At 39.1% G+C, this 26053-nt stretch overlaps 1 protein-coding gene across 3 annotated transcripts; it reads left to right on the forward strand.

The window, feature by feature from the left end:
• The first annotated feature begins 253 nt into the window (after positions 1 to 253).
• On the forward strand, positions 254 to 23337 carry LOC139753450 (dnaJ homolog subfamily C member 21). Of its 3 annotated transcripts, none has more exons than XM_071669974.1 (12): positions 254 to 391; positions 5141 to 5262; positions 5488 to 5619; positions 7346 to 7454; positions 11665 to 11767; positions 12074 to 12187; positions 12437 to 12553; positions 13440 to 13583; positions 13731 to 13918; positions 15533 to 15666; positions 21477 to 21967; positions 23088 to 23337. In XM_071669974.1, the coding sequence occupies exons 2-12, from the start codon at positions 5166 to 5168 to the stop codon at positions 23223 to 23225; spliced, it is 1767 nt and encodes a 588-aa protein (XP_071526075.1). In that variant the 5' UTR covers positions 254 to 391; positions 5141 to 5165; the 3' UTR covers positions 23226 to 23337. The 3 variants fall into 3 exon arrangements, with proteins under 3 accessions (XP_071526075.1, XP_071526073.1, XP_071526074.1); XM_071669972.1 differs by lacking the exon at positions 254 to 391 and adding an exon at positions 2184 to 2390; XM_071669973.1 differs by lacking the exon at positions 254 to 391 and adding an exon at positions 2184 to 2390 and having other exon boundaries at positions 23091 to 23337.
• Positions 23338 to 26053: the final 2716 nt, after the last annotated feature.

Genomic DNA, 26053 nt, shown 5'->3' on the forward strand with positions numbered 1-26053 from the left:
ATATATATATATATGCAAAGTATCATATCAGCATTGATAAATACTCTATATTTCTTGTGCCCCGGTCCAAAGAACGGTACATTGTCTAGTACATTCTTAAAATCTATTAAACTCTTCTTAAAAACTTTATTTCAATGCCACCATCGTTGGTATTATAGTTCCGATTGGTATATTGGGATGATTTCGTTCAATATCCGAAATCTAAAGTTATATCAGAATGCGACCGAAAGCCATCAGCTGTTTCAGGAAAATTTAGCATTGGTAAAGAAAGCGACCACCATATGGTACGGTTGCTGTCTAAATATCATTAAGTTGCATAGAAAATTGTTAACTTTAAAGAATTCCAGTTAGTTTTATGAGTGAAAAGAAAGTGATTGTTAAAAGAAGAAAGGTAAGTGTTGATAATATGGATGGATTTTCATTTAAGTTTTATGAAAATATGGAGTTCATGTTCCAACTTGTTAGTGCTTACCTGTATTTCACACCTCATATTCTCCATTTCATTTTAATGTTGATAATTAATCTCAAAATAGGTTTGTAATCATTGACGGTTAGCTACGCAGCTTTGAAAATTCGTAGACCGGATGAAATGTAACCTAATGAGTTGTCATGTCAGTTCACATCATGGATCTTATGCATAAAGCAAGAACATGAGGTCGTCAAATTAACATATGAGGAAGGTATTAAGGATTTTAAGCCTTATGGATACAGCTTAACGTTGACAGCCATAACAACCCTAGTAGTTGATAAGCTTAAAGCTCGAAGACCCAGTTAACAAATCAGTTCACAATCCACCATGGGCTTAACGATGGATGATGGATATGTTACTAAGGATGCAGGTCACTCAGGATGATCAGTGAACATTTTTTTTTTTTTTTGTAATCAATCATGACCAGCATGGCAGAACATTACTAAATGGGTACTTGCTATTAGCTTTGGATATTCATCATATGTTGCACTGCTAGTGTAGTGTTTAGATAAACTGGTGATTTTTCATTGGACAGATACACGTTTTATTATTTTGGGTTCATTACACCAATCACAAATTCGTTGTTTTGACTTAATATAAGGAATTCAGAGTGTTTGTTTTTCAATACCACCATTATTTATCTTTCAAACATAATTTGATTGCAAGGAAAGTAACGAAAGGGAGGTGAAGAAGGGGGTAGGGTCAAATTAGAAAATATTTTAAAGTATATGAGGGTATTTAGAAAACGCTACTTCCACTGTGGAGTGTTAAGTTTAAATGTGTGTGGACTGGTAACTTGAAGATTAGCTCTTTGTAATACCTCATTCTTACTTTGAACAGCAAATCGCTGGATTTCTTTTCTTCCTTTTTATTTCCCTCATGATTTTTTTTCCATTAAGAGTTAGTTCTACAAACATCCACAGATTTCTGATTAATTTCTTTTGATTTTTTGTTCTGAAAAAACTTTGAAAGGGGCATGTTTTTGCCTGTGCCATTATGCTGATTACCCAAAAAAGCCAATTTTCCATGTTGCGTAAGATATTCACTTATTTTCACATTCAGTGGATGGCACCATGCATCATAAGGTTTGAAAGGTAAACAAGTGGGATAAGTAACTTAATCAGTGATTTCCAAACACATTAGAGAACTTGACATATCTGCAGATATATTTTGGTATCTGTACAGCTGATTCTAACAACTTTAGTTCATGCTATTTTGCTGTCTGATATAGATGGAATAACAACTTTTTTATAAAGAACTGGAACATCCAACAAGATTTAGAGTCTTTGTTAAGGGGGAAAAGGAGAAAAAATTACTTGTTTTTGATGGATGATAAGTATTTGTTTTCCATGTGATCATTATGATATGTGTATGATTGATCATGTGGTTTACATGTTTGAATGTATGAGGCTTGATATGCATGAACTGGTAACCAAATACACTTAAGGCCTCTACTTACAACAGGGCTATATTCTTAGGCAGCCTTTTTCCAGTCAAACTTGTGATGATTTGAAGTGTTCAAACCCATGTTATTTGGAAAGTAGTATAGACAGTTATTTATTATTGGTGGACTGTATTTTTTACCTTATGATCATTTGAAAGTGCATATGATTGATCATGTGTCATGCATCACCAAGGCCTCCGCTTAAAATGGGTAAATTCCTAGTCAGTCTTTCTGTTGTCAAATGTGGATAAGGTAAACTTTTAAACCCATTATGTAGGGCATTACATTCTTGACTATATCTTAATCTTACCATTATAGATCGATCATTCTGTACCTGAAACATCTTTCTACTTGTTATGTGATGTAATTTAGATAGTTTTAATGAAAACGTAATGAAAAGTGTGCTGTAATGAAATGTATGATGGGAAAGATCTTCAAACCGTCTGTAGAACATCAGAGCAAGCTTCCTGCTGGCAGGTAGGATACAAACATATTTTGCCAGTATTGCCAATTTCTTATCATTCCAGGAAGGTTGCTCTGTATAACCAACAGCCATGTAAGTTATATGATGTATCTCAATCTTCTCCCATATGTTATGTTGTGCCAGTCACAAGAGGGATGCTGACTGACAACATACATCCACTTGGTGCATTTTTTAAGCTTCTGTATAGAATCAGAGTGCATATCCTGGTGATATTAGTTGTGAGCCTTCTGCAGCACCTGTGATTTGCAAAGTATGAGGTCTGTGCAAATTACTCTTGGATATGCTCTAGACATCCCTGTTGTTCATGTTCTAGGCTATGGTTTTTAGCAGAAGTAATACCAATCAGTTCTGTGTATTGTGTACTGAGGATAGAATGCTTTTACCCCTCTGTGTCCCTCTAATTTTAAGCATGGCCCCACTTTGTTGGAACTTCACCTTGAGGGAGTAGGAGGAACTACAGGTAAAAAACCCATTCTCTGTATCATCTCTGCGGGGCATAAGGAATCAATTGGTACCACTTTCTTCAAAATATATTACCTAAAACACATCCATTGATCTGATAAATTTCCCAGTTTCAGTTTCAGGGTACGATTAGGAGCATTTTTTTTTGTTGAGGCAATAAGGATTGTTATTTATTATTTATTGATTATACTTAATTGTTGTTTCCCATGTCGAAGAAGTAGTGCCAGAAAACAGACGAAGAATGGCCCATGCACTCATATACACCAGGGCATGTGGAGCATCTGAGGTAAACCTTGGAAAGTTCTGTGGGGCCTGGATGTGGAAAGGGAGCTGTGGTTTTGGTGCATTATACATGACAGCTAGAGATTGAGTGTGAACGAATGTGGCCTTTGTTGTCTTTTCCTAGCGCTACCTTGCGCACATGCAGGGGAAGGGAGTTGTTATTTCGTGTGTGGCGGGGTGGCAACAAGAATGAATAAGGGCAGATAGTATGAATTATGTACATGTGTATATATGTATATGTCTGTGTGTGTATATATATATATGTATACGTTGAGATGTATAGGTATGTATATGTGCGTGTGTGGACGTGTATGTATATACATGTGTATGTGGGTGGGTTGGGCCATTCTTTCGTCTGTTTCCTTGCACTACCTCACTAACGCTAGAGACAGCGACAAAGTATAATAAATGAATAAATGAATTTATAGATAGATAGATAGATAAACGCCCTTAGATATACATATACGTATTAATATATACACATATACATTCACATACACAGACATATACATATATACGCATGTATATATTCATATCTGCTTGCCTTCATCCATTATAAGTGCTACCCCACCCCAAAGGAAACAGCGAGGTAGTGCCAGGAAAACAGACGAAAAAGGCCACATTCGTTCACATTCAGTCTCTACCTGCCATGTGTAATGCACCAAAACCACAGCTCCCTTTCCACGTCCAGGCCCGGCAGGCCTTGCCATGGTTTACCCCATACGTTTCACATGCCTTGGTTCAGTCCATTGACAGCACATCGATCCTGGTATACCACATCATTCCAATTCACTCTATTCCTTGCACGTCTCTCATCCTCCTGTATGTTCAGGCCCCAATTGCTCAAAATCTTTTTCACTCCTTCCTTCCACCTCCAGTTTGGTCTCCCGCTTCTCTTTGTCCTCTCCACCTGAGACTTATATATCCTCTTTGTCAATCTTTCCGCACTCATTCTTTCCATATATCTAAACCATTTCAACACACCCTCTTTTGCTGTCTCAACCACACTCTTTTTACTTCCTCACATCTCTCTTACCCTTTCATTACGTAATCAAACCACCTCACACCACATATTGTCTTCAGGCATTTCATTCCCAATGCATCCACCCTTGCAACCATATAACCAAATAACATTGGAACTACTATTCCCTCAAACATAACCCATTATGTATATTAAGAAAAATTTAAGGATAATTGATGAAAGTGTTAATGTACTTTTGAAATTGAGCTTTACATTTTGCTGAATAGTATTGAATACAGTTAGTGATATTAATCCGGGTTAGGTACTGTGGATTAGTAAATATGTGGGGTTTATCAACGTAAAAATAATGAAATGCTTGAAAAAGTAATGGAATTTATGTAGAATAAAATACATCAGCAGCAAAAATAATGATGGTAACATGCCAGCTTAAAATTTTTCTGCTTCTGTGGATTATTTAGCTGCTTACTTGTGTTTGTTATCCATAGTACTCAGCCTTGGCTGTGATGTTATGTTTTGACTAGAATATGAAGCATTAAAGTAGACCTTGACTGCTAAAAACATAAGGAGAGGTATTCATTGGTTTGTTAACTTAATCTCTATTTCACGGCTGTATAAGGTATGTTAGCTGAGTTGTTTACAGTATATCTTTTGTAGATAGCAATAAGTGTCATTATTGACCTTGCATTGTGGGGCTCTCCCCACTCTAACTCACCCATCCTTCTTTCACTACCTGTGCAGTGCATCCACCAAGGATCTATGCTTCAAGTTCTGTTGTACCACAGCCCTACAAGGCAAGATGACTCACTTGTTTGTTTTTATCTTCTGATTTTATATGTATTACTTCCATTTTATGATGGAAAACAACATTTTTTTTTCCTGCCTTGTAGGACTCTACTGTAAGTAGAGTAATGGTTCCTTTTACATCACAACCAGAACTTCTTTCATACCCACAGATTTAGTTGTCACTCCCTTCATAGCATTATCATCTGTTGATTGTTTGTTTGTTTTTATACACAGGCAAGAGGAGAGGCATTCTTTAAAAATGAAGTGCCATTATGAAGTCCTGGGAGTCACCCAGGGGGCTACAGATAGTGAGTTAAAGAAAGCATACCGAAAAATGGCTCTTTTGTGGCATCCAGGTAACAGAGTAGTATTTATGTGCCATGTAATACACTATTGTTGCTATTCTTGTCATATTCACTAAATAGCTGAAGTACTGCATATTGAAAGCTTTAATCCTTACCATGACACGTTCTCATTTAATTATCATTCTTGCATGTATTAAGAAATTTGTTTCCCTAATCACCTTCAATGCAACATTAGTGAAGCAAGCTTGGTAACTATCACATTTTCCCTTTTTTCAGACAAGAATCCAGACAACATGCTGGAGGCTAAAACTCAGTTCCAGTTAATCCAGGCAGCATATGATACCCTCTCTGACCCACAAGAGAGAGCTTTTTATGATCGCAACCGTGAGAGCATCCTAAGGGGCAAAGGTATAATTACTCACATTACAGATTAGATCATATATGTGTATATATGTTTATTATTTATTTATTTGTATTTCATTTATTTATTATACTTAGTCGCTGTCTCCCGCATTAGCGAGGTAGCGCAAGGAAACAGATGAAAAAAATGGCCCAAACCACCCACATACACATGTACAGACATAAACACCCACACACACACACGTAAACATACCTATACATTTCAACGTATACATACATATACATACACAGACATATACATATATACACATGTACACATCCATACTTGCTGCCTTCATCCATTCCCCGCCACACAGGAAAATGGCACCCCCCCCTCCCCCCAAGTGCACACGAGGAAGCACTAGGAGAAGACAACAAATGCTATTGTACTTTGTCGCTGTCTCCCATGTTAGTGAGGTAGCATGAGGAAACAGACGAAATAATGGCCCAACCCACCCACATACACATGTATATACATACACGTCCACACACGCACATATACATACCTATACATTTCACTGTATACATACATATACATATGTACACATGTAGATATTCAGACTTGCTGCCTTCATCCATTCCCATCGCCATCCTGCCACACATAAAATGGTGCACTTCTCATCCCTCTGACACATATATCCTCTTTGTCAATCTTTCTTCATTCATTCTTTCCATGTGACCAAACCATTTCAATACACCCTTTTCTGCTCTCTCAACCACACTCTTTTTATTACTACACATCTCTCTTACCCTTTCATTACTCACTCGATCAAAGCACCTCACACCACATATTGTCCTCAAACATCTCATTTCCAACACATCCACCTTCCTCCACACAACCCTATCTGTAGCCCACACCTTGCAACCATATAACATTGTTGGAACCACTATCCTTTCAAACATACCCATTTTTGCTCTCCAAGATAACGTTCTCACCTTCCACACATTCTTCAATGCTCCCAGAACTTTCACCCCCTCCCCCACCCTTTGACTCACTTCCGCTTCCATGGTTCCATCTGCTGCTAAATCCACTCCCAGATATCTAAAACACTTCACTTCCTCCAGTTTTTCTCCATTCAAACTTACCTCTCAATTGACTTTTCCCTCCACCCTACTAAACCTAATAACCTTGCTCTTTTTCACATTTACTCTCAGCTTTCTTCTTTCACACACGTTACCAAACTCAGTCACCAGCTTCTGCAGTTTCTCACCCGAATGAGCCACCAGCACTGTATCATCAGCAAACAACAAGTGACTCACTTCCCAAGCCCTCTCATCCACAACAGACTGCACACTTGCCCCTCTCTCCAAAAGTCTTACATTCACCTCCCTAACATTCCCATCCATAAACAAATTAAACAACCATGGAGACATCACGCACCCCTGCTGCAGACTGACATTTACTGGGAACCAATCACTTTCCTTTCTTCCTACTCGTACACATGCCTTACAGTGAAAAGTTTCTCATGCCAGTTATAGATGGAGAGTTGGTAAATAAGTGTGAGGGATGAAAATCCACCCTTTCTGTATTACTACTTTCCAAAAGTAGGAACAGTGGACAGAGCTATGAGAGAATTTTTCAGTAGAGGCTCGGTAATCTTTTCCTGATATATGTTTTATGGTGTGCATAGATGTACATAAAATGTTTAATGTGGATAGATATCTCTTAATTCAGTTTAATTGGTATGAGAATTTGTTTCACTTGAGTTAATCCTTTTTCTTTTCTTTATTTCAGCTGCAGGTTCAGACTCCAAGCCAGAAGACCTTAATTTATTTAAATACTTTTCATCGCAGTGTTACTCAGGCTTCAATGACTCTGAAAAAGGTTTTTACACTGTATACAGGTATACAAAGTGCTAGAAACTTTTATTTATTGTTTTACATGAATAATCACACTTCTGGAGTAAACGTAACCAGTATGACCATTAAAAAGATAACTTCAGAAGTGGAAATGCCTGAGAGGGCTTGTCTTCATTCAAGGGTGTTTTTTCTGTGGCCCTTCATTCCCACCATAGTGAATGGTGCCATGCTGTTGATTCTCAGTATTGGTATAGTCAAGTAACCAGTAGTAGTTGGACCTTAGTGAAACTGTACTCCATTTCATCCATTAACTATGCTGCAGTGACACTTTTCTTTCTGCCTCACCTACATATGGGTTGCTGACATTCTGTTCACAAACATACAAAATATCTCTCCCTCTCACACACAACACTTAACAACACTAACTCCCACAGCCCATTCTTCATAACCCTAGATTTCCTATGGTGAGTGCTTTGTGCCAGCCCTGCCTTTTGGCAAAATGGTAGGAGCAATAGATAGAGTAGTTGGTAGTAACATTTAGGTAGGACTGTTAGGTAGAAGTAGTAGGTAGGAACATCAGGTAGGAGTCTCTGCACACACTGCACTAGACTGGCTGTCTGCCAGTGGCCTGTTAAGGTTGAAGCACTAAATGCTGAGAAGCGGCACGAGAGTTCACTTGTGGAGACTTTATTGCCATGGAAACCCCCTTGAGGGGGTTCCAGAAGGGAAAAGTCATCAGATATATAGATAGACAGTAGTTACACTGAAGCTGATTTTTTGTGTGATATAACCACTTATAGGCTGAGTCCAGAAACACCAGTGTTTGTGTTTGCATGTGTCTTATCCTATATTTTTTCTAAGCCCTCAAAGATAGCTTTAAGTAACTGTAAACTTCTTTTTTTTAGGATGCTTTATGGTTTTAGGAGAGGTAAAGAATATGAAGATTAGGTGAATGCTCCATAGACTATGTGTGAGAATTGAAGAATGGAAGTTGCTGAGAGCAGTAGAGTTTTTATTGGGAGAGTAAAGCATAGCATGTTTGTGAGTAGAAAGGGAAGAGGGTGAAACTTCCTGACAAAGATAGGCCTGTTCCAAGGATATTTGATGTTACCTTGGCTGTTTAATCTGTTCTTGGACAGGATGGTGAGAAAGGAAAGTACAAAAGTCGGGGAGCAAGATTTGCATTATACTAGGGATGTTAATGGAAGAAAGATGAATCAATTGCTGGCGCACTTAAAGAGAAACTCCAAAAGCAGGTGCCAGCATTTTAATGAGTAAATAAAGCAAGAAAGTTGAGAGTAAATGTAAAAAAAAGAGGTAATGTGGTGCAACATGAGGCTAAAACAGGTCAGATTGTAATGTTTGTGCAAAGAGTGCAGGGCAGTTAAATACTAAGTGTTCAGTGTCTTCGTTATGGTAGTTGTATCTTGGACATGAAGGGTCTTGGGAAATGTTGAAACAATGTTTGCAATGTTGTGGGGATGGATGATGTCCAGACCATAGATGGGAAAGTGTTAAAGACTGAGTTAGGAGGACAAATGTTTAGTGCATGCTGGGTTCTTTCAGTGTTTGTTTCTCAGTGTTATATATTTTGGGAGTAAGTATATATGTAAGTTGGGGTAAAATTTTTATTTCTCCTTGGGGGGGTTGGTGATTAGTTATGGTGTGGTTTGGTTGGAAGGAGTCTAGTGCTGTTGCACAGAATTGAGTGCCATGCACATCGAGATGGGATTATAATGAGAGAATCTTTATTTCATTGTGAGGTAATGAGTGATTGCACTATTTTGTGTAGTTTGCAGCTTTGTTATATTTGCTTTTGAGAGAATGGAAGACCAGGCAAGTGAGGCATAGTTTAAAGTGGAGTGGGTGAATTATTTGTATAGAATGTTGAGGGATTCTTTGTCTATTCCAAATCTAGTGCCATTTAGTATTCTAAAGGCATTTAGTTTTGTGTTGCTTATGTGTTGATGTTACTGGTGAGGGAAGTGAATGTTGAGTATGTTGTATATGATGTCTAGAATTATTGGTGTTTTGTTCAATGGAAGTGATTGTCATTTTAAGGTGACTTGAGGATGTGAGCTGGATTTCTGTCTGTGTGGGGTTAAAAGATTGATTGAAGACTTCTGTGGCTTTATGCTAGCAGACAGGGTTACAGCTATATTGCCTGACTTCAGAAATGATGGAAACAAGGTTGAGGGGAAGACTGTTGGGACAGATGAGGAACAAAGGAGATTGAGGGTATCAGGACCTAAACATTTTGGAAGATGAGAGGATGCATGGGACAGAATGAGATGGAAAATTTTGGCAGGGGAGGTGTTGTGATATGCTTCATGTGGGCTGAACAGGGCTGTTTGAAGTTATGCAAGTTGGGGCGTGGCTGTGAATTGTAGCACATTACACATGCCAGCTAGAGATCTGGTTGGGGCTTGGCTTTGGATGGTAGTACATTATACATAATAGTGTTAGACTATATGTATACAGGTGAGGCCATTATTCACTAATTCCTGATGCTGCTGCATTAAAGCAGGAAAGGTGGTTATGTATGGAAAAAGTTGATAATGATATGAAGTGTCTTCTCATTATATGCTTTGAGTGGTTTCTTTAAAAATACATCATAGCAGTTAACACTGAGAGCATAGCAAGTGGTATAAGGGAGAAAGAATACTTCCCACACATTCCTCACGTGTCGTAGAAGGTGACTAAAGGGGATGGGAGCGGGGGGGCTGGAAACACTCCCCTCATTGTATTTTAACTTTCTAAACGGAGAAACAGAAGAAGGAGTCACGCGGGGAGTGCTCATCCTCCTCGAAGGCTCAGATTGGGGTGTCTAAATGTGTGTGGATGTAACCAAGATGAGAAAAAAGGAGAGATAGGTAGTATGTTTGAGGAAAGGAACCTGGATGTTTTGGCTCTGAGTGAAACGAAGCTCAAGGGTAAAGGGGAAGAGTGGTTTGGGAATGTCTTGGGAGTAAAGTCAGGGGTTAGTGAGAGGACAAGAGCAAGGGAAGGAGTAGCACTACTCCTGAATCAGGAGTGGTGGGAGTATGTGATAGAGTGTAAGAAAGTAAACTCTAGATTGATATGGGTAAAACTGAAAGTGGATGGAGAGAGATGGGTGATTATTGGTGCATATGCACCTAGGCATGAGAAGAAAGATCATGAGAGGCAAGTGTTTTGGGAGCAGCTGATTGAATGCGTTAGTAGTTTTGATGCACGAAACCTGGTTATAGTGATGGGTGATTTGAATGCAAAGGTGAGTAATGTGGCAGTTGAGGAAATAATTGGTGTACATGGGGTGTTCAGTGTTGTAAATGGAAATGGTGAAGAGCTTGTAGATTTATGTGCTGAAAAAGGACTGGTGATTGGGAATACCTGGTTTAAAAAGAGAGATATACATAAGTATACGTATGTAAGTAGGAGAGATGGCCAGAAAGTGTTATTGGATTACGTGTTAATTGATAGGCGCGCGAGAGACTTTTAGATGTTAATGTGCTGAGAGGTGCAACTGGAGGGATGTCTGATCATTATCTTGTGGAGGCTAAGGTGAAGATTTGTAGAGGATTTCATTACTTACTCGATCAAACCACCTCACACCACATATTGTCCTCAAACATCTCATTTCCAGCACATCCACCCTCCTCCACACAACTCTATCTATAGCCTATGCCTCGCAACCATATAACATTGTTGGAACCACTATTCCTTCAAACATACCCATCTTTGCTTTCCAAGATAACGTTCTCGACTTCCACACATTTTTCAACGCTCCCAAAACTTTCGCCCCCTCCCCCACCCTATGATTCGTTTCCACTTCCAGGGTTCCGTCTGCTGCCAAATCCACTCCCAGATATCTAAAACATTCCACTTCCTCCAGTTTTTCTCCATTCAGACTTCCCTCCCAGTTGACTTGTCCCTCAACCTTACTGTACCTAATAACCTTGCTCTTATTCACACATTATTGTACATTGTGTATACAGTATTATGTATTGTATATACAACTGACATATCATATCAGCTGCGTACACAAAGGCACAAATATATTGAATCCAACATGAAAACTGTAATTTAGTGAAAGGCAATTATTGAGTTGATTTTCTAGTTACAGTATTTTTACAAACTGACTAGTCCATCCTAGCTGTTAAGGTTATCATTCTGTTGCAGATTTCCTCTCTTATATTTGATAGGTAGATAGAAATTCAGGTATCCTTGGTCACTGATGACAAGTTATATAATACTTATATTTTTCCTCTTTAGGCAAGTGTTTGAGAAAATCTCGGTCATGGACATGCAGTATATGGATGATGAGGAGGAAGAGATAGTAATACCAAATTTTGGTCACAGTGACGCTGATTTAGAGGCAAGTAGCAAAGAATGCTTTACTTTTCATAAGTAGATCCAAATTCCAGAATATTATGATGAATTAAATAATAAGCTGTGAGGTTTAATATTTGTATCCTACTTCTACTGCTTCTTCCAAAGTTGTGTTTGGAAAATTTTCTTCATGCTCATTTAGTTTTATATGTCTCCAGTTAACAAGAGAATTAGCCTCATGTTAAACCTGCCAAACCTTTTATAATGAACGTTAGAATGCCACTTGTGCTGTTAAGTATATTTTAGTAAGTCAGTAGATATATTGGAAATCACACTTGCTTTCTGTCCTCAGGATGTAGCTGTATTTTATGGTTATTGGTCAAGTTATTGCTCATCCATGGATTTTTGTTGGGCAGATGAGTATGACATCCGGGAAGCTCAGCGAATGGGACGCTGGGTTGAAAAAGTGAGTTCTTTTATGGCTGTATAGTTCATCATAATATTGATCATTTGCAACATCAAGTGTTCCATTTAGAACTGCCAGTCTGATGTAGGTGACTTTCTCAATAGCCAAAGACTTTTTAGGGAGTCAGTAATAGTGATGCCTGTTGTTTCAAATAGCATAATTTTTTGGGAGCAACTTGCATACAGTAATTTCTAGTTTTACTAATTGTTTTGTTAGAATAAGAAAAAATAATTTTTTTTTTTTTTAAAGAAAATTGAAAAGGATAATAGCAAGGCTCGTCAGAAGGCTCGCAAGCAGTTCAACGAAGAAGTCAGAGCTCTTGTTGCATTTGTCCGCAAAAGAGACAAGCGCTGGTTAGCTCGTAAGGTAAGGAGTTTCCTTTTTTTTTTATAAATCCATTAGAAAGTTATATCTCGGGTTATAAAAAAGTGGTATATAAGAAGCAAAGATAATAGCAGGCTCTGAAGTGAACATATGGTATGCTGAAAAATCTAGAGATGGGTTAGAAGGAGCATATTATAAAATGATATTGCAGTACAAAGGAGGAAACCATGGAGGATTGCATTGAGAGTTTGGGTGAACCTAAATGGCAGAACTCGTAATTGCCCTGTCCACAACCAGGCCTCATAGACCTTGCTGTGGTTACCCCATTTGCATCATATTCCCTGGTTCAGAGTGTTAAGAGTACATCATCCCCTGTATACCAAATCACTCCAATTCTCTCGATCCCTTGCATTCCTTAGAGCCGATTCTTCAAAGCATCTGTCACTCCATCATTTCACCTTTTATATTTACACCTGTTTGCTTTCTGTTTTCTTTCTTTAGTGAGGTAATATGAGGAACAGATGACCTTGTCTTGCTTTTTTTTAATTAAGACACATAGTAAACCTTGTTTCTTATCCCTGGGGATAGGGGAGAAAGAATACTTCCCACGTATTCCCTGTGTCGTAGAAGGCGACTAAAAGGGGAGGAAGCGGGGGGCTGGAAATCCTCCCCTCTCGTTTTTTTTTTTTTTTTTTTTTTATAATTTTCCAAAAGAAGGAACAGAGAAGGGGGCCAGGTGAGGATATTCCCTCAGAGGCCCAGTCCTCTGTTCTTAATGCTACCTTGCTAATGCGGGAAATGGCGAATAGTTTGAAAGAAAAAGAAAAAGTAAACCTTGTTTCTATGCTAGAAGCAGTAGGTATATTTTACTGTAAAGTAAATTAAGGTGATCTTAAACTAATGGTTTTTCTTATCTTTATTTGTTCAGAAAATGATGGAAGCCAAGGTTGCAGAAAATGCTGAAAAGCAACTAGCAGCCCAACATAGACAGAGAGAAATACGACAGGAAATGATGAAGGAGAATGTTGAGCAGGAGAGGGCAAACCTGGCAGCTTACGAGGATGAGCTCAAGGTTTGATGGGGTTACATAACTAACTAAACAGGCTCTCATACTCAAAATGAATTTTCTTATAGTTTAATTTGTAATGGTACTTGTACACTGAGAATGTTATTTGTAATAAGTCTTTAGTGGAATAACCTTAATATGCATGTTTTGCAGGCAATGGAAGAAAAGTTTGCTGCAGAATGGGGATTAACAGACAGTGAGGATAGTGATTATTCTGAGGAGGATGAAGAGAAAGGAAATGAGAAAACAGAAACTAAAGATGTAGAAGTGAGCGAAGAAGAATTTCTTATTAATGACCTTTATTGTGTAGCATGTAACAAGGGCTTCAAGACTGAAAAATCGTAAGTATTAATGTAAATTGTCTTGCTCTTGTAAGGGATATGCAAATAAGAGTAAGGTATGGTATACCTTGGATTTTTTATTTTATACCAGCCTGTAATACCTAAGCATATGGAGTTCATATGAAGGAAAAATGTGGAATTGACAAATATTTTAACAAATAATTACACTGTTAACAGTCCTCACCCGCTCATGTAACTATCATTAATCAAAGGACTACATGAGTGAGAGCCCTCCAATAAAGGCCAGTCACATCTCTGTTGTACAATAGGTTGATGTTCAGGCCACTTTTACCAGTTATAGAGTTCATTTTCTTACAAAAGGGTCTTGCACTGTGTTACAATTAACCAAATGGTATTACCAATCATTTCTTGGATCATCATCTTGAGTGTGCAAATGCTTAGCCAATCTTTAGGGCCTGACTGCAACCCAAAGCCATGCACTCGAAGAGAAGCTGATTTCTACTTTGTGTGTGCCATTGGGGTATAGTCTTATCAGGTTTGTCTACATTAGCACCAGTTTTTTTCATTTTCTTCTTCAAGTTAGAGATAGGGCTTATTTTGCTTGAAAAATATTTTCAGCTTCAATTTAGTGCACCATGTACCATAGACATATGTTTTCCTACCTACATTGCCACACTAAACTTAGCCGATGCTCCTTTTTCCAGTTTTTCATTGCTTTTAATGTGGCTTTTAAGCTTAAACTATGGTACTCTTTTGTCAGTTAAACAAGTTGTTTATACATAGTTGTCTCTACTGCCTTAGTGAACTACCATCAGGAGCAAACAAACAATGACCTCACTTGCAAACATTCACTCTGTAGCTGTTATATATGACATATGTATCTATCTATCTGTATCTCTAATGCCTGTTTCCTCTGGGAACTCCTATCAAGGGATGGCCACGGCAAAAGAGTCTCCACTCATCCCTGTCTTTACATGCTTCACTTGCATACACCATTCCATGCATTCTACCTCTGCTTCTCCCTCCAGTATTCCTCCACCCTATTTGCCCAGGTCACAGGGATGCATGAGAACATTTGCCATTGTACACAAAAGTTATCTCTTGATGATGCAGACTTTGACATCATATTAGCATCTCCTGGATGAAACCTGTGTCAGCCATCCACTATCCTCAAACTTTTCTGGACTAAGTCTTCATCCCTTTCAGAATTTTCATTTGATATTCCTTTTTAAATCATGTACCTCAGTGCCTTGAATGTACACATCTTACTGGATGAGCCTCATACTTGTGAAATTTGTCATTTTGAACATTTTGAGTTTGTAAATTTGTTTTCTTTCACTCAGAATTAATGACAATCCATATGTGGGAAGTGAAAGGCAGTGGTCTTTGTAGATCATTACCATACAGCAAATTAGGAGGAAGTTTGCTTGCATTTCATTCAGATGATTACATTGTTTATTGTTTAGTGAAGAGGTTTATATAGGGATACTTAGGTAACAAGAAATCATCAATCTATACTAGAAATTTTAAGCTTCCATTGATACTTGTGCATCAGCATACACCTGTTGTGATGTGTTGAGAGACAAAAAACCTTCATGCAAGTGAGACATGTGCCCTTGAAAAAGTAAGATTGACATCTTGGTTTCTTTTCAGGATGGAAAGCCATCAGAGGTCAAAAAGGCATCAAGAAAACATGGAAATACTGAAAGCCGCAATGACATTAGAAGATAAAACATACTTTAAGGATATTCATCATGATCCCATGACGATGAAGGATGATTCACTAAGTAAGCATGTTTTGTTAGAACTCAAGAATTTTCATGTAAACATATTTAAGACTGAACTTATTTTTGTTTAGGAAGTGCACATTAATGAATGATGCTCATGAACATCTGCTAGTTTAAAGAATGTTGGTGGCTGTTGCCAACCTGTGTCTGTAATTTCAGATCAAGCACACTATAATATGCTCACATGAACATGCATCTCCATTTTTTTCTTTTTTGATAATATAAGCCAAGGATCCCTTTTATGGAGTTAATCAAGCACCATTTGTGCACTTTAATCAGTAACAGGGAAATAATGGACTCCTTTGGAGTGAGAAGTTCTTCATCAATATTGTACTTCTTTTTTCGTCTGTTGACAGTGAGGCAACCTAATCAAAGTTATCTTTTCAATCACAGTTTAACAGCATGCAGGTGGAGTCGGGTAACACCACTATCACACCACATGTATGTTTGCATAAGCAAACTCACATATGTAAAGTCCTAGCCTTTCATACCTCTGTGTACATTTGTACAAACAAACATCTACAATTACATTGATGCACTATTAACTTGTAAGCCTACTACGGAGAGAAGATCCCATCTTTTCAGAGTTACATGATAAAAAGGTGGAACTGAGAGGACAAAGGGAAGGAGTATTGGCTCTCCAAAGAAGAGACAGTCTTAAGTATCAGGAAGTAGCAAAAGATGGCCCATTCTGACATTTTGTAATGAGGAGAGTAACTGTGGGATAAAAGTGCATAGTGTTGTTGATATAATCATCCAAAGAATTTTAACAATCCAAAAGAAATTTACAATGATAATGTATTTAAAATAGTACAACATAGGACGTTGGGAAAGTCATATCTTCAGTCAGGATTACACAGGTACCTCTTTCAATGGATAGACAATTGCCTTAGTGGAAGGGGACAAAGTACACATGTCAGTGAAGCCTTATCAACCATTGTTTTTCTTTATGTATGTTTGTAGGTGATATCAAGGTCAAGAAGGAAGTAAAGTAATGAGGATTGCATTTACTTACAAAGAGACCTTGACAGTTTCTTGAGTTGGTTTAATCAAATTCAACTTTGGTACAATATATATAAAGTAATGAGGACTGGATTCAGTAGAAGGCCACAGGGATATGTGCATGAGCAGGACTTGGGAATTGACATTGTACGGAACTGAACGTATCAATATTATTTTTTAATGTTAGCTGAGATGACATGGGCATCTGTTTTCCTAGCACTACTGCGCTGAAGCTGGGCTTAGTGATGCTGTTTCCTGTGGGGTGGGGTGGGGTGGTGCCAGGAATGGATGAAGGCAAGCAAGTATGAATATGTATATGAATGTATATGCATATGTCTGTGTATGTATATGTTGATATGTATATGTAAGTATATGTGCATGTATGGGCATTTATGTATATAAATGGTTTGGAAATGTCTGGGGAGTGAAGTCAGGGGTTAGTGAGAGGACAAGAGCAAGGGAAGGAGTAGCAATACTCCTGAAACAGGAGTTGTGGGAGTATGTCATAGAATGTAAGAAAGTAAATTCTCGATTAATATGGGTAAAATTGAAAGTTGATGGAGAGAGGTGGGTGATTATTGGTGCATATGCACCTGGGCATGAGAAGAAAGATCATGAGAGGCAAGTGTTTTGGGAGCAGCTAAATGAGTGTGTTAGCGGTTTTGATGCACGAGACCGGGTTATAGTGATGGGTGATTTGAATGCAAAGGTGAGTAATGTGGCAGTTGAGGGAATAATTGGTATGCATGGGGTGTTCAGTGTTGTAAATGGAAATGGTGAAGAGCTTGTAGATTTATGTGCTGAAAAAGGACTGATGATTGGGAATACCTGGTTTAAAAAGCGAGATATACATAAGTATACTTATGTAAGTAGGAGAGATGGCCAGAGAGCGTTATTGGATTACGTGTTAATGGACAGGCGCGCGAAAGAGAGACTTTTGGATGTCAATGTGCTGAGAGGTGCAACTGGAGGGATGTCTGATCATTATCTTGTGGAGGCTAAGGTGAAGATTAGTATGGGTTTTCAGAAAAGAAGAGTGAATGTTGGGGTGAAGAAGGTGGTGAGAGTAAGTGAGCTTGGGAAGGAGACCTGTGTGAAGAAGTATCAGGAGAGACTGTGTACAGAATGGAAAAAGGTGAGAACAATGGAAGTAAGGGGAGTGGGGGAGGAATGGGATGTATTTAGGGAAGCAGTGATGGATTGCGCAAAAGATGCTTGTGGCATGAGAAGAGTGGGAGGTGGGCTGTTTAGAAAGGGTAGTGAGTGGTGGGATGAAGAAGTAAGAGTATTAGTGAAAGAGAAGAGAGAGGCATTTGGACGATTTTTGCAGGGAAAAAATGCAATTGAGTGGGAGAAGTATAAAAGAAAGAGACAGGAGGTCAAGAGAAAGGTGCAAGAGGTGAAAAAAAGGGCAAATGAGAGTTGGGGTGAGAGACTATCAGTAAATTTTAGGGAGAATAAAAAGATGTTCTGGAAGGAGGTAAATAGGGTGCGTAAGACAAGGGAGCAAATGGGAACCTCAGTAAAGGGCGTAAATGGGGAGGTGATAACAAGTAGTGGTGATGTGAGAAGGAGATGGAATGAGTATTTTGAAGGTTTGTTGAATGTGTCTGATGACAGAGTGGCAGATATAGGGTGTTTTGGTCGAGGTGGTGTGCAAAGTGAGAGGGTTAGGGAAAATGATTTGGTAAACAGAGAAGAGGTAGTAAAAGCTTTGCGGAAGATGAAAGCCGGCAAGGCAGCAGGTTTGGATGGTATTGCAGTGGAATTTATTAAAAAAGGGGGTGACTGTATTGTTGACTGGTTGGTAAGGTTATTTAATGTATGTATGACTCATGGTGAGGTGCCTGAGGATTGGCGGAATGCTTGCATAGTGCCGTTGTACAAAGGCAAAGGGGATAAGAGTGAGTGCTCAAATTACAGAGGTATAAGTTTGTTGAGTATTCCTGGTAAATTATATGGGAGGGTATTGATTGAGAGGGTGAAGGCATGTACAGAGCATCAGATTGGGGAAGAGCAGTGTGGTTTCAGAAGTGGTAGAGGATGTGTGGATCAGGTGTTTGCTTTGAAGAATGTATGTGAGAAATACTTAGAAAAGCAAATGGATTTGTATGTAGCATTTATGGATCTGGAGAAGGCATATGATAGAGTTGATAGAGATGCTCTGTGGAAGGTATTAAGAATATATGGTGTGGGAGGCAAGTTGTTAGAAGCAGTGAAAAGTTTTTATCGAGGATGTAAGGCATGTGTACGTGTAGGAAGAGAGGAAAGTGATTGGTTCTCAGTGAATGTAGGTTTGCGGCAGGGGTGTGTGATGTCTCCATGGTTGTTTAATTTGTTTATGGATGGGGTTGTTAGGGAGGTAAATGCAAGAGTTTTGGAAAGAGGGGCAAGTATGAAGTCTGTTGGGGATGAGAGAGCTTGGGAAGTGAGTCAGTTGTTGTTCGCTGATGATACAGCGCTGGTGGCGGATTCATGTGAGAAACTGCAGAAGCTGGTGACGGAGTTTGGTAAAGTGTGTGGAAGAAGAAAGTTAAGAGTAAATGTCAATAAGAGCAAGGTTATTAGGTACAGTAGGGTTGAGGGTCAAGTCATTTGGGAGGTGAGTTTGAATGGTGAGAGGCTGGAGGAAGTGAAGTGTTTTAGATATCTGGGAGTGGATCTGTCAGCGGATGGAACCATGGAAGCGGAAGTGGATCATAGGGTGGGGGAGGGGGCGAAAATTTTGGGAGCCTTGAAAAATGTGTGGAAGTCGAGAACATTATCCCGGAAAGCAAAAATGGGTATGTTTGAAGGAATAGTAGTTCCAACAATGTTGTATGGTTGCGAGGCGTGGGCTATGGATAGAGTTGTGCGCAGGAGGATGGATGTGCTGGAAATGAGATGTTTGAGGACAATGTGTGGTGTGAGGTGGTTTGATCGAGTAAGTAACGTAAGGGTAAGAGAGATGTGTGGAAATAAAAAGAGCGTGGTTGAGAGAGCAGAAGAGGGTGTTTTGAAATGGTTTGGGCACATGGAGAGAATGAGTGAGGAAAGATTGACCAAGAGGATATATGTGTCGGAGGTGGAGGGAACGAGGAGAAGAGGGAGACCAAATTGGAGGTGGAAAGATGGAGTGAAAAGGATTTTGTGTGATCGGGGCCTGAACATGCAGGAGGGTGAAAGGAGGGCAAGGAATAGAGTGAATTGGAGCGATGTGGTATACAGGGGTTGACGTGATGTCAGTGGATTGAATCAAGGCATGTGAAGCGTCTGGGGTAAACCATGGAAGGCTGTGTAGGTATGTATATTTGCGTGTGTGGACGTGTGTATGTACATGTGTATGGGGGGGGTTGGGCCATTTCTTTCGTCTGTTTCCTTGCGCTACCTCGCAAACGCGGGAGACAGCGACAAAGTAAAAAAAAAAAAAAAAAAAAAAAAAAATATATATATATATATATATATATATATATATATATATATATATATATATATATATTTTTTTTTTTTTTTTTTTTTTTTTGCCGCTGTCTCCCGCGTTTGCGAGGTAGCGCAAGGAAACAGACGAAAGAAATGGCCCAACCCACCCCCATACACATGTACACACACACGTCCACACACGCAAATATACATACCTGCACAGCTTTCCATGGTTTACCCCAGACGCTTCACATGCCTTGATTCAATCCACTGACAGCACGTCAACCCCGGTATACCACATCGCTCCAATTCACTCTATTCCTTGCCCTCCTTTCACCCTCCTGCATGTTCAGGCCCCGATCACACAAAATCTTTTTCACTCCATCTTTCCACCTCCAATTTGGTCTCCCTCTTCTCCTCGTTCCCTCCACCTCCGACACATATATCCTCTTGGTCAATCTTTCCTCACTCATTCTCTCCATGTGACCAAACCATTTCAAAACACCCTCTTCTGCTCTCTCAACCACGCTCTTTTTATTTCCACACATCTCTCTTACCCTTACGTTACTTACTCGATCAAACATATATATATGTGTATGTGAGTGGATGGGCCATTCTTTGTCTGATTCCTGGCACTACCACACTGGTGGTAAAACTGGTTAAGTATAGAATAAAAAAAAAATAGAGAACAGTATTTTCTTGATCACAACCAATTTGATTTTTGAAAGGTGCAAAGATGAACAACCAGAAGCCATGATTTGAAATTAGACATAATTTCTTAGAAAAGATGTAAAGAAATATTTCTGTAGTACAATAGTGGGTGAATGAAATAAACTGAGCATTGAAGTTGTGGATGCTGAAAAGCTAAAAAGTTGCATGATAGTACAGATATTTCAAAAGATGGATCCTCATAAGTGTAGAATTCCCTTGCCATACCTTACAAAAAGGTAATTACCCATAAACACATCATAAGATGGGTCCACACAAGTGTTGAATTTCTTCTCCATAGAGTGAAAATACATGGGTAATTGTACCCATTTTCCCAGAATATAGATAGCTGTTTGAAGAAAAAACTTAACTTTTCCAATTCTTTTTTTTTTCTTTTGCCGCTGTCTCCCGCGCTTGTGAGGTAGCGCAAGGAAACAGATGAAAGAAATGGCCCAACCCACCCCCATACACATGTATATACATACATCCACACACACAAATATACATACCTACACAGCTTTCCATGGTTTACCCCAGACGCTTCACATGCCCTGATTCAATCCACTGACAGCACGTCAACCCCGGTATACCACATCGATCCAATTCACTCTATTCCTTGCCCTCCTCTCACCCTCCTGCATGTTTTGTGTAAATTAATTATTCTGGGTAAAGTAATTTTCTTGATTTCTTTATATTCATAGGTGATGATGATGTAGTAACTATGCCAAAGTCATCAAAAAAGAAGAAAAAGAAAAACAGAAAAAATGTGACAGCAGAAGAACCTGGCTATCCTCATTCCCCAGAATGTATCAGGAAAAAGAAATCCAGAAAAAGGAGTCGACAGAATGTTGATCAATTAGATATCAACATCATGGTTTTAAGTGAAGAAAGTGAAAAGGAAGCAGAGGATTCACAAATATTAATTAATGGTCATAATAGTACAAGTGAAAATTCAAAGGATGTTCTTACTGGTAATGGGAAGAGTGAGGAGGATGATATTGATAGCAAAGAACAGGAACCTGATCAAACTGCTGAACTTGCAAATAGTGGGGGAGAAGACAAGAGAACTAAATTAAAGCCTAGCAGTAAGTTAGAAAAAGATGTAGAGATTGAAATTAAGCCAAAATTGAAAGGTAAAAAAGCAAGAAAACAGGCACAGGAAGCTAAAGGTGCATCTCAACCAGATGTAAAGGTTAGTAATAGCAGGTTTGTTGTCTAGTACAACTGTGAGGATTAACTGATTATTCTTGGGACAATTCTTTTTTCAGTCTTTCTTTTTGAACTTTCAAACCATATGTTAGGTTTTCTTTTTGAACTTTCTCACCGTATGTTAGGTGGGCTTTTATGTCCAACTTTAGACAGTAACAGGAAAACTTTCTTCCTTCATGCACAATCATTTCACAGTTCTTATGATTCCTTCATGCTGAATCTGTTTTCTCTGCCTGATATCTCATCTACTATAGAATTTGCTGCATCTTTTTAGTTGACCATATGATCATTTATATCTGATGAAAAAATAATAAGAAGTACTTCCCCTGATGAAGAAATAATAAATACTTCCCCTTTTTATAGCAAGTAGCTGTATCTTTTGACACTAGTTCTTTCTTTTGTAGTTACATATCTACCTTAGCTCATTATATGCTTGCTCACTGTGTAGACTTGATCATTAATCTTGGAGCCATTCTTTTTACTTGTTCTTGCAGATGCAGTATGCCTTTCTTGTTGTCCTTTACTTTTTATTTTAATTTCTACATACTTTTGTGTTTGATGTTATTCCAACATATATCATTTCCATTCAAATGCACTTTATTAACCTTTCTTCCTCTATCTTTTTCACTCACTATATTGACCTTACATACTACCCTTACTCTCCATGCTTGCTCCTTACGGATACCATGTAGTAGCTTTGGAGTGTGTGGAAAGAAGGGTATTGTCCATTAGGCAAAGATGGGTGTGTGACCATACTGTTGCATCTTTTACTTTCTGTCAGGCCATTGGAGGTCATTGCCCTTGGATGTGTGTAACCATTACATCCTGGCTGGTCTGTTACACTTTGTATATACTTGTTCTGTCCCTATTTAAATTTCCCCACTGGGCATTCAGGCAGTCTATAATTTTTCAAATGGCTGCAGTTAATGTATTAAACACTTTTGGACCCAGGTTTTTTTTTTATAATTTCTCCTTTTGTATGTAATGCACCTTTCAGTTCCATTTGTAATATTTTAGTCCTCCATGTATGAATAATCATTGTCATATATTAAAAACTTAAGAATATAATTTTTTGTAACAGTTACAGATATATTATCTATCAGCAGGTAAACACATGTGTTGTGTGTGGCAATACATACCCCTCCAAGAATAAACTCTTCATCCACATTAAAGCTGAAGGACATGCTGCTCTCAAGACTGTTACAAAGGAAGTGAAAGGAAAAGTTAAAGCCAAGAAGTAGTTATCAGGTGACATAAAATGTATAGGAGCAGATATGTTGGTCAAGGAGTGTTAGTTTGAACAGAGAGAAACTAGAAGTGGATTGTTTTAGGTGGACATAGCAGCAGATGGAACCATGGAAACTGAAGTATCCCATAGAGTGGGTGGGGGTTAAGATTGTAAGCTTATTGAGGAGTGTGTAAAAAGAGGGGTCATTGTCTGTAAGGCAAAGACGGATGTGTTGGATGGTATAATAGTCCTGACAGCATTGTGTGGATGCAAGACATGGGCCCAAGACTAGAAAGTTTGAAGGAAGTGAATGTGTTAGAAATTAAATGTATGAGGACAGTATGTGGTGAGAGGAGGGTTGATTGAATGAGAAATGGTAGTGTAAAAGACAGGTATGATAGTAAGAGGAGTATGAATGAGAGTTGAAGAGGTGTGCTGATGTGGTTTAGAAATATGGAGAGAATGATTAAGGAGAAGCTGATTAAGAGGGTACATATGTCAGATGTGGTGGGAACAAGAAGGGGGAGATCTGGGAGGAAGTTGGAGAGAGTGAAAGAGGTTTTCACTGATCAAGGTTAGAACAAGTAGGAGTTGAGTGTGAAAGGAATATAGTGAATTGGAATGATGTGAGATACAGGGGGCAGCATGCTATCAGAAGGCTGACTAGGGCATATGAAGTAGTGGTGGGAAGTCATGGATGAGATAGTGGGGCATGTCTGTATATAGAAGGGTTTTGGTTTTTGTACATTATTCATGCCTTCTAGAGAGTAGGTGTGATCAAATGAGGCCAGAAGAGAAACATATGTGAAATAATTATATGTGTATATATTATACCGGGGTCGACGTGCTGTTAATGGTTTGAACCAGGGCATGTGAAGCGTCTGGGGTAAACCGTGGAAAGTTCTGTGGGGCCTGGATGTGGAAAGGGAGCTGTGGTTTCGGTGCATTATTACATGACAGCTAGAGACTGAGTGTGAACGAATATGGCCTTTGTTGATCTTTCCTAGCGCTACCTCGTGCACATGAGGGGGAGGTGGTTGTTATTTCATGTGTGGCGGGATGGCGATGGGAGAGAATAAAGGCAGACAGTATGATTTATGTACATGTGTATATATGTATATGTCTGTGTGTGTATATATATGTATAATGTATATTTGCGTGTGTGGACGTGTATGTATATACATGTGTATGTGGGTGGGTTGGGCCATTCTTTCGTCTGTTTCCTTGCGGAACCTCGCTAACGCGGGAGACAGCGACAAAGCAAAATAAATAAGTAAATAAATAATTATCCCTGTAGATAGGGGAGAAAGAGTACTTCCCACATATTCCCTGCATGCTGTAGAAGGCAACTAAAAGGTGTGGGAGTGAGTGTGTTTGTGTGTGTGTATTCCCTGTGTGTCATAGAAGGCGACTAAAAGGGGAGGGAGCAGGGGTCTGGAAATCCTCCCCTCTCGTGTTTAATTTTCCAAAAGAAGGAACAGAGAATGGGACAAAGTGTGGATATTCCCTCAAAGGCTCAGTCCTCTGTTCTTAACGCTACCTCGCTAATGCGGGAAATGGCGAATAGTATGAATATGTATAATATTTTTTTTTTCTATTATTATACTTTGTCGCTGTCTCCCATGTTAGTGAGGTAGCGCAAGGAAACAGACAAAAGAATGGCCCAACCCACCCACATACACATGTATATACATACACGCCCACACACGCACACATATACATATCTATACATTTCATTGTATACATACACAGACAAATACATATATACACATGTACATATTCATGCTTGCTGCCCTCAGCCATTCCTGTTGCCACCCCGCCACAACATGAAATGGCACCCCCCTCCTCCCCCCGCACATGCGTGAGGTAGCGCTAAGAAAAGACAACAAAGGCCACATTCGTTCACACTCAGTCTCTAGCTGTGTGTAATGCACCGAAACTACAGCTCCCTTTCCACATCCAGGCCTCACAAAACTTTCCATGGTTTACCCCAGACGCTTCACATGCCCTGGTTCAGTGAATTGATAGCATGTCGACCCCGATATAACACATCGTTCCAATTCACTCTATTCCGTGCATGCCCTTCACCTTCTTGTAAGGTCAGGCTTTGATCACTCAAAATCTTTTTCTTTCCATCCTTCCGACTCCAATTTGGTCTCCCACTTCTCTTCATTTCCTCCACCTGTGACACATATATCCTCTTTGCCAATCTTTCCTCACTCATTCTCTCCATGTGACCAAACCATTTCAATACATAGATACCCATACATGCACACACACACATACATATCAACATGTACATATATACATACATATACATATATAGACATATACATATATACCCATGTACATATTCATACTTGCTTGCCTTCAACCATTCCTGGTACCAACCTGGCCAACAGAAAACAGCACCCCTGCATCAGTGAGGTAGTGCCATGAAATAGAGTGAGAAGGGCTACTTCTGCTCACACTCGTTCTCTATCTGTTATGTGCAATGCACTGAAACCACAGCTCCTTATCCATGGTTTACCCTGGACATTTCACATGCCCTGGTTCAGTCCATTAATGGCACGTCAATCCCAGTATACCACATCATTCCAGTTCACTCTCTTCTGTGCGTGCCTTTCAAACTCCTGCATGTTCAGGACCCAATCACTCAAGATCTTTTTCACTCTATCCTGCCACCTTCAGTTTGGTTTCCCACTTCTACCTGTTGCCTCCACCCTGTCACACACACACAAACACATATATATATATATATTATCCCTGGGGATATGAGAGAAAGAATCCTGTCCACATATTCCCTGCATTTTATAAAAGGTGACTTAAAGGGGTGGTAGC

This window comes from Panulirus ornatus, chromosome 14, assembly GCF_036320965.1.
Source record: "Panulirus ornatus isolate Po-2019 chromosome 14, ASM3632096v1, whole genome shotgun sequence".
NCBI lineage: Eukaryota > Metazoa > Arthropoda > Malacostraca > Decapoda > Palinuridae > Panulirus > Panulirus ornatus.